The sequence below is a fragment of the Caretta caretta genome, chromosome 2 (assembly GCF_965140235.1).
Source record: "Caretta caretta isolate rCarCar2 chromosome 2, rCarCar1.hap1, whole genome shotgun sequence".
Classification (NCBI taxonomy): Eukaryota; Metazoa; Chordata; order Testudines; family Cheloniidae; genus Caretta; species Caretta caretta.
Window position 1 is genome coordinate 268,336,360 of NC_134207.1, and position 12,026 is coordinate 268,348,385.

The 12,026-nt window shown below is 47.7% G+C and overlaps 1 protein-coding gene across 1 annotated transcript in view; it reads right to left on the bottom strand.

The window, feature by feature from the left end:
* Positions 1 to 12,026, bottom strand: part of LOC125633035 (uncharacterized) — a 47,563-nt gene that overhangs the window by 30,699 nt on the left and 4,838 nt on the right. The window contains exon 3 of the mRNA XM_075124715.1: positions 6,998 to 8,457. Within this exon, the coding sequence (XP_074980816.1) occupies positions 6,998 to 8,457 (1,460 nt within the window). The remainder of the gene's footprint in view (positions 1 to 6,997; positions 8,458 to 12,026) is intronic.

The following is a 12,026-nucleotide window of genomic DNA, read 5'->3' on the forward strand; positions in this document are numbered from 1 at the left end:
GCTATGCCCCCTTGGCTAGCGTGTCTGTAACGCCGAGGTATTAGTCTGCGATACAAACACAGGGCCTGAGCCTGCAACCCGTCCCCATGGCAGTGCTCCCTGCTCAAGATGGCTGTAAGCAGAGGTCTACACTGACCCTTCAGAGACCTGAGTTCCAGGCCCACCTCTGCCATTGACCAGCTGTGTGATCTCGGCCAAGTCGCTGCACCACTTTGTGTCTTTGTCGCCTTACAGCCCTGCAGCTGTCTTGGCTAGACTGCCGGGTCTCTGGGCAGCAAATCTCTCTCACTGTGTGTTTGTGCAGAACTCGATATGAGGGCCCTCCAGAGGCGACTATAATGACAATAATATGAATGAAAAACGTCACCCCATTGACTTTAAGGGGCTGAATTCTGATCTGGCTCATGCGAGTGTCAGTCAGCAGGAGTATTTCCACCGGGATCAGGAGGGGCACTGGTTTCAGTGGGACAGCTGGCTTGAGCAAGGGTCATGGCAGCTGGATCAGGCTGCTTATTTTAAAAATCAAACCTAAAAAATAGTGCTTGATTCTTACAATGATCACCAGGGATCCTAGGAATCCACTTGCCGTGGAAAAACGCGGGATTTGTGTTGTTACAGAGAATCTTGTTTTTTACATTTTCTGAAAAAATTAAAACATATATTAACTATTAACTAGATTTTACTGAAAGTACCAGTGTCACGTATTCAGTGCGCGCAGCCTCCCCCTCTTGTGGTTGATTTTTGAATGTGCTTTAAATGTACATAGCTAAACACACTCCAACAAACTGCTTCTGGTGTATAGAGCTTCGTGTTTAAATGCATCTCAAATTTCACTTCAGCCTCCAGCCGTGAGTAATTAAGTTATGAAAAGAGGCCACAAACCTGAAAACCACCCCTAACCCCGTGTCCCTGAGTTTGGCAAGGACAAATGTCATGTGGATGGCACTGTGCTGTGTGGTACTGTACACAGCAAGGCTGTAGACTCTGTGAGAAGGCAGACAGTTGTAGACACACGGAAAGCGCTAAACATAACCTGAATTTTAATCGTGGGAAAACATGGATTTTTTTTTTATTGGAGAATTTTGAAGTTTGTTTATCACTGACAACTAGGATCCCTGATGATCACCAATGAAAGGCAAGCCGCTACCAACTTTGGCCTATCAGAGACATGCTTAGCATAGGAAATCACTGTGACATCATCTCTAGGGTGACGATAAATGTTGGCTGTATAATGGTGTAGTGGAGCGGTCACCCTGCTCCGGTTTGGAAGGGGTTAAAAACAGCCCTGGGAGAGGGCTGCCCCAGGGAGCTAATCATGAGCGGGTTGGAGGCAGCCAATCAGGGCCCGTCTGGGCCAGTATAAGAAAGGCTCCTGGGCAGAAGGAGGTGAGTCTTGTTCCAGTAGTGGAGCAAGAAGGACCTAGTTGCTGGGTAGGGACAGGGGTACCTTGGACAGAGCAGTGCTGGGGAAGGGCAGGCTGAGCTGGGGAGCTCTGGCCTGGCGACCTCCCAGTCTGAGGCCTTGCAGCAAAGGCCTGAGGACGTACTAGGGCTGCAGGAAGGCAGCCAGGGCAAGAAAAAGCAGCAGGTCCAACCACCCCCTTGCCAGTGATGAGTGGCCATTTCAGACTTCGGTGTGCCCCTGAGAGAAGGGGCTAGATGACAATTGGCAGTAGTCACTGAGATGAGGTGGGCTCAGGAGAGTGGGTTTCTCTGGGTGAGGGGCAGCTCCCCAAGGTAAGGGGCACCGTGGTCCAGGATGGACATGGGGCCTATATGTGGTGGAGATGAAGGGACTACAGAGAGGCAGGTAAGGGCAGGGAAATCGGCCAGAAGAGGGCGCTCCTGAGCTGGATGAGCTAATTCCTGGACTGACCAGCAGGAGGCACTGTGTCAGTGAGTGCCCCGACCTGTTACAAATGGCAACCACTCTATGGAATACAGCACCTGCCAGTTTCAAAGCGTTTTATGGCCAATAACTAAACAATGCGTAGGAATAGATTTGCAAAGTCCTCTCTCCACCACTCAGATCCTCAGCTCTTGAAGCCAGTAGAGCTAATCTGATAGACACCAGCAAGGATCTTCAGACCACGACCTGCATGCATGTAACATTTAATGTACAGCGTTGGTACTACATAAATAATACAATCAAATAACAATAGTTAATAACCAAACAAACCATCTATGATGTACTGTATGATTAGTTACTTCACTGAGAAACAAACTATTTAAAAAAGAAAAGGAGGACTTGTGGCACCTTAGAGGCTAACCAATTTATTTGAGCATAAGCCTTCGTGAGCTACAGCTCACTTCATCGGATGCATACTGTGGAAAATACAGAAGATGTTTTTATACACACAAACCATGAAAAAATGGGTGTTTATCACTACAAAAGGTTTTCTCTCCCCCCACCCCACTTTCCTGCTGGTAATAGCTTATCTAAAGTGATCACTCTCCTTACAATGTGTATGATAATCAAGGTGGGCCATTTCCAGCACAAATCCAGGTTTTCTCCCCATGCCCCCCCCCCCACACACACACACAAACCCACTCTCCTGTTGGTGTCCCCTGAATAGATATGTGGGCACAGTTGGCAACCATCATGGGGCCTAATCACATCAGCCACACTATCAGAGGCTCATTCACCTGCACATTTACCAATGTGATCTATGCCATCATGTGCCAGCAATGCCCCTCTGCCATGTACCTTGGTCAAACTGGACAGTCTCTACGTAAAAGAATAAATGGACACAAATCAGATGTCAAGAATTATAACATTCATAAACCAGTCGAAGAACACTTCAATCTCTTTGGTCACTCGATTACAGACATGAAAGTTGTGATATTACAACAGAAAAACTTCAAAACCAGACTCCAGCGAGAGACTGCTGAATTGCCATTCATTTGCAAATTGGATACAATTAACTTAGGCTTGAATAGAGACTGGGAGTGGCTAAGTCATTATGCAAGGTAACCTATTTTCCCTTGTTTTTTCCCCCACTGTTCCTCAGACGTTCTTGTTAAACCCTGGATTTGTGCTGGAAGTGGCCCACCTTGGTTATCGTGCGCATTGTAAGGATCCAATGAAGTGAGCTGTAGCTCACGAAAGCTTATGCTCAAATAAATTGGTTAGTCTCTAAGGTGCCACAAGTCCTCCTTTTCTTTTCGCCAATTGTAAGGAGAGTGATCGCTTTGGATAAGCTATTACCAACAGGAGAGTGGGTTTGTGGGGAGAAAACCTGGATTTGTGCTGGAAATGGCCCACCTTGATTATCATACACATTGTAAGGAGAGTGATCACTTTAGATAAGCTATTACCAGCAGAAGAGTGGGGTGGGGGGAGAGAAAACCTTTTGTAGTGATAAACACCCATTTTTTCATGGTTTGTGTGTATAAAAACATCTTCTGTATTTTCCACGGTATGCATCCGATGAAGTGAGCTGTAGCTCATGAAAGCTCATGCTCAAATAAATTGGTTAGTCTCTAAGTTGCCACAAGTCCTCCTTTTCTTTTTGCGAATACAGACTAACACGGCTGTTACTCTGAAAACTATTTAAATACTTTCATTGAACACAAAGCAAGACTCTGATCCCGTAAATATTCATGACAGGAGGAGAACTGCCTACATGATAGAAAGCATCACTCCAGATACTAAGTGTTTGAAGGATAAAGTCACATTTTTGGTTGATGATGATAATTAAGTAGTGAAAACATAACAGTTGATCTGATGCCAAGACAAGAAAGTATCCTCAAGTAACAGGATTTGAATTCACCACCTTTGCAAGCCCCGAAATCCAGTCCCACTCTGGTGTGAGTGGTGGCAACTCCCAGCAATTTCAATGGGAGTTTTGTCTGCTTATGTCCAGGAAGAATTTGATCCAGAGACCTTGTCCACTCAGCTACACAGCCTGTTCTTGCCCTGTATCTGAACTGACATGGTGAAGTTAGCGACAAGGAGGCTTTGGCATTGTTCCCTGAATGCACTATTTGATTTCATTTATCCGTAGGTATTGCTGTCTCACTCATCGCTAGGGGCGGAGTGACTCAGGGTATTGAGCCTTCATTTTACATGTAGGAGGTAAAACTCTGAACCTTTCTCCCTTTAATCTGTTTTCTGACACTGGTAGCTGATGATGTGTGAGAACGGCGTCGTTACAACCTGGTTGCATGGGGAAATGCTAGTTTAAGCAGGTGTCTTCTTACAGCATCCTTTCGAGGTAGTGAGATGTGTGTATCGAGCTGATGTGCTGGGGAAGTGGTTGTCACAAGCGTGGGCTTTTCACCAAGAACCTTGTTCTTCTGCTGCCACAAGATGAAATCTGGGCTCTGTCACCCTCAGCGTCCCCGCTGAGTGTAGGAAGGATAGCGGGGAATGGAGAAGACAGGTGGTCCCAGAGGTCTCTGGACTCTAGCCCATTCAGGGCAAGCACCTAGAAATGGACCCATTGTTTGACTGATGCCAGACAGTTTTGCTTAGAAGATGCAGCTCCTTGGTAAGCCCAGATAGAGAAGGTTGCAACACATTCTTGGGTCTCTGTGGCTGGGTCCACATCAGAAAGGAATGAGCATAATTGTTTGGCTAATGGGAAGTAGCAGCTGGCTTTTCTGATCGCCGCAGCTAGCTGAAACTCAAGAGCAATGAGTAACCAAGCAGGATTCTGCTGTGAGTGGCAGGGTAAACGTACTCTGTCAGTGAAGGGCCAGGTCACCTTTGCAAACAGTTCCTCAAAACACTTCCCCTGTCCACTTGCATCACCTCTGTGCCTTGTCTGGATTGAGCGTTTGCCGGCTGCTCCTTGCCCAGCTCTCCATTCCGGCGTAATGGAAGTCACAGCATTCCTGTCAGATGAGAAGGTGACGTAGAGGTGGGAGCCATCCATGGCTAAGAGGAATTGAAACACCAGGCCCCAGTCCCATGAGCATTCCAATCACAGAACTGTCTTCGGAGTCAACCAGACTCCCGGGCACGGAGCACTTACAGAATCATACCCAAATTATAACCCAACCCCTGGGCAATAAGGACTGCAGAGTTCAAACCAAGCCAGCTCCCTGCTCCACACCAAGGCCTCCGTGCAGGCAGCAAGACATGGAAGTTACACTACAGGAAGCAAAACATAAAGCAGACCAAAAAAAGCCAATGAGTCAAAGACCGTGAAGAATTTTCCTATCTTTGAACTGCACGTTGTGCTTTAAAAAGGCATCTATTAACACGGGGAAGGCTTTTTTATATGGTACATAATGGAAATAATTAGATCAGTGCATAAATAAAAAGGAAACAGCATTCATTAAAGAGGTGAGTCAGATCACGTGTGAGGAGCGCAGAGAGGAATACCAGCCTGAGAGGCAGTTTTACAAGTTTGAGGCCACTGTGTTAAGTTTATCCAGACAGATCAGAAGAAAATATAACTTCCTCTTTGGGCTAAAGAAGACACCAATTTAAATCCAGTTGATACTGTTAATTTAAAACAATGGTTCTGAAAAGAGTCTCTCAGTTAATGGGTTATGTGTGGGGACCACACTGGAGAGAAGGCTATCAGAACACATGGTTTCATGATCTTAGCCATGTCATAGCATATATATTTCCACATAATCAGGGCAGTGTCCTCCTTTACTGATGTTTTTGAAAGAACGGGTTTATATATATGAAGTAGTTGGGATAAGTTTAATCAATTCAGCATCCAGGAAATAACTATTATTGGGATAGTTTTGACATTATTTCTTACTCACCACTGAAAGAGCATCAGGCATAATGGCTTTTGATCGCACCAGGATGTGATTAAACCTGCCACACAGAAATAGAACTGCCTCTGGGAGAAGACCAGGGAAAGGGCTCAGCATTACGCACTGGCCTTTGCTGTTATTGGTCAACAGCAGGGCCGGCCCACAACATTTTGGCACCTGAGGCGGGGAGCTCAAAATGACGCCCCTATGCCCCCTCTCTTGGGCCAAAACTTTGAAACTCTGGGTCCTAGTGGTGCCGCCCCGCCCCCAGTCTGGCACCTGAGGTGGCTGCCTCAGATTGCCTCATGGTATGGCCAGCCCTGGTCAACAGCCAGATTTACAAAAGCATTTCGGTGTCTAGAGATGCAGCTAAGCGCATACAAGAATTTTTAAAAGTTCCTAAGCAGGTTAGGTGCCTCCAGCCAGATCCTCCAAGTATAACTCCCACTGGGAGTTAGGTGCATAACTACTTTTGAGGACCTGGGCCAGAGATACCACTGAGAGTCAAGGGGAGTGGGGTGCCTGACTCACTAGGTGCTGTTGTCAATCTCACTAGCACCTATCGGCATCTTTACGCATCTAAACACCTTTGTGAACCTGGCCCCATATAATTTCTTTGAGGAACAGTTTTCAACAGCTGAATGAACGCTTCAAAAAGTTACTTCTTTGATTCATTGCTCAACAAGAACCAGATCATATATTTGCTGAATATTATTTGACCAGCTGTTCTTCATACCCCATTAATCATTCTCCACCCCTTCCAGCCCTCCATGTTCCCATTGGCTAGTTGAGGGTACTGATGAGGGGTCTACCCCCATCTTACAGTCTTCCTGAGAGTCAGTCAAGCTCACAAGGTTCATCATCAGACATTTGGAAAACCCAAGGTTTGAATCAGCCCTGCGTCTTCCAAATCTGCCCCCTCTTCTCCTGGGGGAACACTCTGCTATTCAACATGGTTCCTGCTTTGCCAGATGTTTCCTGGACTTCTCAACAATTACATGGTGTTTCCCAATCTGCTGATTGTTAACCGGAAGACAGGTTTGAAATATCCACCCTCTCCTGACAAGGGAGATTCAAGGAGCCATTTCAAATCTTTCTCGGATGTGTTTGGAAATCTCAAGCTGTCCCCACTTGAAAGCCCTAGTTCCTCCCTTGTTTGCTCCCTGGTAGGCAAGAAGATATTTACTGATGGATCCATACCCAGCGCCACCCTTGATCTGCACGTCAGCCCCCCATGGCATCAGCTGGAATGCCAGACAGAGCTGGATGGGAGGGCATCGCCCTGGGCACATTCACTCAGTCGCTGACCCATGTGGATCCTCTGGTGAGCGATCAGACTCGTCTTCTGGCTGAAGCTCTTCCCGCAGTGGGTGCACTGGAATGGCCGCTCCCCAGTGTGGATCCGCTCGTGCGACACGAGCTCGCACTTCTGGCTGAAGCTCTTCCCGCAGTGGGCGCACTGGAATGGCCGCTCCCCGGTGTGGATCCGCTGGTGTTTCACCAGGTTGGCGCGCTGGCTGAAGCTCTTCCCGCACTGGGTGCAGGGGAAGGGACTCTCGCCGGTGTGGATGCGCTCGTGCTTCACGAGGTTTGACTTCTGGCTGAAGATCTTCCCGCATTGGGCACAGGTATAGGGGCTCTCCCCAGTGTGGGTGATCTGGTGAGCCACCAGCTCATACCTCTGGGAGAAGCTCCTCTCGCACTGGCCGCACTGGTACGGCCGTTCCCCCGTGTGCGCACGCTGGTGCTTCACCAGGTTAGATTTGCGCACAAAGCTCTTGTCACAGTCGGCGCATGGGTAGGGCCGCTCCCCCGTGTGCAGGCGCTGGTGGGAGACGAGCTCATAGGTGCGGGAGAACCGCTTGCCGCACTGGGAGCATTGGTGAGGCCGCTCGCCCGTGTGGGTGCTCTGGTGTGAGGCCACGCCTGACTTATGCCGGAACCTCTTCCCGCACTGGGCACATTGGTGGGGCCGCTCGCCCGTGTGGGTCTTCCGGTGCGAGAGCAGGCCCGACTTGTGGCCGAAGCGTTTCCCACACGCCTCGCACTGGTGCGGCCGCTCCCCTGTGTGGGTCCTGTGGTGCGACACCAGGCCGGACTTGTGCACGAAGCTCTTCCCACACTGGGCGCACTGGAAGGGCTTCTCGCCCGTGTGGATCTTCTGGTGCTTGGCCAGGTTGGATTTGCGGATGAAGTTTTTCCCGCACTCACAGCACTGGTACGGGCGCTCCCCAGTGTGGATTCTCTGATGGAGGGTCAGGTTGATATGCTGGGTAAAGCCCCTCCCACACTCACTGCACCGGTAGGGCCGCTCGCCGCTGTGGATACGCTGGTGGATGGTCAGGTTGACGTGCTGACTGAAGCCCTTCCCGCACTCAGCACACTTATACGGCCGCTCCCCGGTGTGAGTCCTGAGGTGCTGAACCAGCTCCGATCTCCAGGTGAAGCTTTTCCAGCACTCATCGCACTTGTGTGGTCTCGCCCTTTTCTTGGGTCCCTGATTCCCACTGGGCCGCATGCAGTGGCTGTTCCCTCTTCCACCTTCAACAAGCTGCCCCAGCCAGCCGCCTTCCTCGCTGCTTGGCTCTGGGACGCAGGCGATCCGAGTGCTGCAGATCTTTGCCTTCTCTGAGCCTTTGGCCAAGCCGATTCCAGTCGGAAGCTCAGGGGCTTCCAACTTTTCAGCACATTCCTCCTCATTTTTCTTCTTGCTTCTCTGCCTGGGCCAGTCCCCTGCTGGACGGAGAAAAGAGTCCAGGCATTATTTATGGATGGGGTGGTGGTAACGAGTCATAGATTTTAGGGCCAGAAGGGATCATTCCGATCTTTCAGTCTGACCTCCTACAGAACACAAGCCAGAGAATTTCACCAAGTGATTTCTACATCCAGACCAAAACTTCTGGGCCAGCTAACGCATGCTTTTTAGCATGACATCCAGTCTTGATTTAAAGCCTTCAAGTGATGGTGAAGTGAGCACATCCCTAGGTTAGTTATTCCAATAGCTAATTACCCTGTCTGTTACAAAATGTGTGACCTATTTATAACCTGAATTTCCCTTGCTTCACCTACCATTCGGCCTTTGTCTGCTAGGTTAAAGAGGCATCTACTATCAAAAATCTCCTCTCCATGGAGGTTCTCAGAGATTGTGATCTAGGCATCTCTTAACCGTCTCTTGGATAAACTGAAGGAAAATCCTAGACTCACATGTATCCTTGGAGTAGCTCCACTGACTTCCCTGAACATCAGGAATGAGTCTGGCCCACAATGTTTTGAGAGTGATAAGAACATAAGAACGGCCACACTGGGTCAGACCAAAGGCCCATCTAGCCCAGTATCCTGTCTTCTGACAGTGGCCAGTGTCAGGTGCCCCAGAGGGAACGCACAGAACAGGTAATCATCAAGTGATCCATCCCCTGTCGCTCATTCCCAGCTTCTGGCAAACAGAGGCCAGGGACACCATCCCTGTCCATCCTGGCTATTAGCCATTGATGGATCTGTCCTTCATGAACTTATCTAGTTCTTTTTTGAATCCTGTTGTAGTCTTGGCCTTCACAACATCCTCTAGCAATGAATTCCACAGACTGACTGTGCGTTGTGTGAAAAAATACTTCCTTTTGTTTATTTCAAAACTGCTGCCTATGAATTTCATTTGGTGGCCCCTAGTTCTTGTGTTATGGGAAGGAGTAAATAACACTTCCTTCTTTACTTTCTCCACACCAGTCAGAATTTTATAGACCTCTGTCATATCCCCCCTTAGTTGTCTCTTTTCCAAGCTGAAAAGTCCCAGTCTTATTAATCTCTCCTCATACGGAAGCCATTCCATACTCCTAATCATTTTTGTTGCCCTTTTCTGAACTTTTTCCAATTCCAATATAACTTTTTTGAGATGGGGCGACCACATCTGCACACCGTATTCCAGATGTGGGCGTACCATGGATTTATATGGAGGCAATAGGATATTTTCTGTCATCTTACCTATCCCTTTCTTAATGATTCCCAGCATTCTGTTTGCTTTTTTGACTGCTGCTGCACCTTGAGTGGATGTTTCCGAGAACTATCCACAATGACTCCAAGATCTTTCTTGAGCGGTAACAGCTAATTTAGAGCCCATCGTTTTCTATGTAGAGTTGGGATTATGTTGTGCCATGTGCATTACTTTGCATTTATCAGCACTGAATTTCATCCGCCATTTTGTTGCCCAGGCCCCCAGTTCTGAGAGATCGTTTTGTAGCTCTTCGCAGTCTGCCTGGGACTTAACTATCTTGAGTAGTTTTGTATCATCTGCAAATTTTTCCACCTCACTGTTTACCCCTTTTGCAAGATCATTTATGAATATGTTGAACAGGACTGGGCCTAGTACAGACCCCCGGGGGTGGGGGGGTATCACTATTTACCTTTCTCAATTCTGAAAACTGACCATTTATTCCTACCCTTTGTTTCCTGTCTTTTAACCAGTTACCGAGCCATGAGAGAACCTTCCCTCTTATCCCATGACTGCTTACTTCGCTTAAGAGCCTTTGTCAAAGAGGGACCTTGTCAAAGGCTTTTTGGAAATCTAAGTACATTGTATCCACTGGATCCCCCTTGTCCACGTGCTTGTTGACCCTCTCAAAGTCGTGCACAGTAACAGCAGAAGGTGGATTTTTTAGCAACAATCTTAAAGCGATTTCGAAATGGTGAAATTTACCCTGTGCAGGGGGCCAGCATGTGGCTGAGGCACAACGTAAGTCCCACTCAAGCCAGCATATGCTTTCCCAAATCCTAGAGATGTCAGGCTGGAAGGGACCTCAAGAAGTCATCTAGTCCAGCCCCCACGCTGAGGCAGAACCAAGTAGACCCAGACTATCCCTGACAGGTGTTTGTCCAACCTGATCTCAAAAACCTCCAATGATGGGGATTCCACAACCTCCCGAGGTCACTGTTCCAGGGCTGAGCCATCCTCAGAAAGTTTTTCCTAATATCTAATCTGAATCTCCCTGGCTACAAATGCAGCCTATTACCACTTGTCCTACCCTCAATGGACATAGAGAACCGCTGATCACGGTTCTCTTTATAACAGCTTTTTACATATGTGAAGACTGTTATCAGGTCCATCCCCCTTCCCCTGCCCCCATCTTCTCAGGACTAAACACGTCAATTTTTTCAACCTTTCCCCGTAGGTCAGGTTTTCTAAACCTTTCATCATTTTGTCGCTCTCCTGGACCCACTCCAGTTTTCCCACATCTCTTAAATTGTGGTGCCCAAAACTGGACACAGAACTCCAGCTGGGGCCTCACCAGTGCTGAGCAAAGCGGGATGTGGTGTAGCCGCGTTGGTCCCAGGATATTAGAGAGACAAGGTGGGTGAGATAATATCTTTTACTGGACCAACTTCTTGTCTCTGTCACCAACAGAAGTTAGTCCAATAAAATATATTACCTCACCCACCCTGTGTCCCTCATATTCAATTCAGTCTGATCCAGTCCAACCTCCAGATCCTTTTCAACAATACTACTGCCTAGCCAGTTATTCCCCGTGTTGTAGCTGTGCATTTGATTTTTCCTTCCTAAGTGTAGTACTTGGCACTTGTCTTTACTGAATTTCATCTTGTTGATTTCAGCCAATTCTCCGATTTGTCAAGGTTGTTTTGATTTCTAATCCTGTCCTCCAAAGTGCTTGCAACCCCTCCCAGCTTGGTGTCATCTGTACATTTCACACTCTACACTCCATTATCCAGTCATTAATGAAAATACTGACTAGTACCAGATCCAGGACGGACACCTGCAGGATCCCACTAGAGACACCCTCCCAGTTTGATAGCGAACCATTGATAACTACTCTGAGTACGGAATTTCAACCAGTTCTACACCCACCTTATAGTAATTTCATCTAGACCACATTTCCCTAATTTGCTAATGAAAATGTCACATGGGATGTCCCAAAAGCCTTTATAAAGTCAAGATATATCACATCTACTGCTTCCCCCCATCTACTAGGCAGATTTCCCTATCAAAGAAGGAAATTAGATTGGTTTGGCATGATATGTTCTTGCCTAATCCATGTTGGCTATTATTTATCATCTTCACCACCTCTAGAGGCTTACAGATTGATGGGTTTAATAATTTATTCCAGTATCTTTCCAGGTATCGAAATTAGTCTGACTGGTCTATAATTCCTTGGATCCTCCTTTTTCCCCATTTTAAATATCGGCTATATGTTCACCCTTCTCCAGTCCTCTAGGACCCCACCCGTCCCCCCTGAGTCCTCAAAAATAATCACCAATGGTTCAGAGATTGCTTCAGCTACTTCCTTAAGTACCCTGGGGTG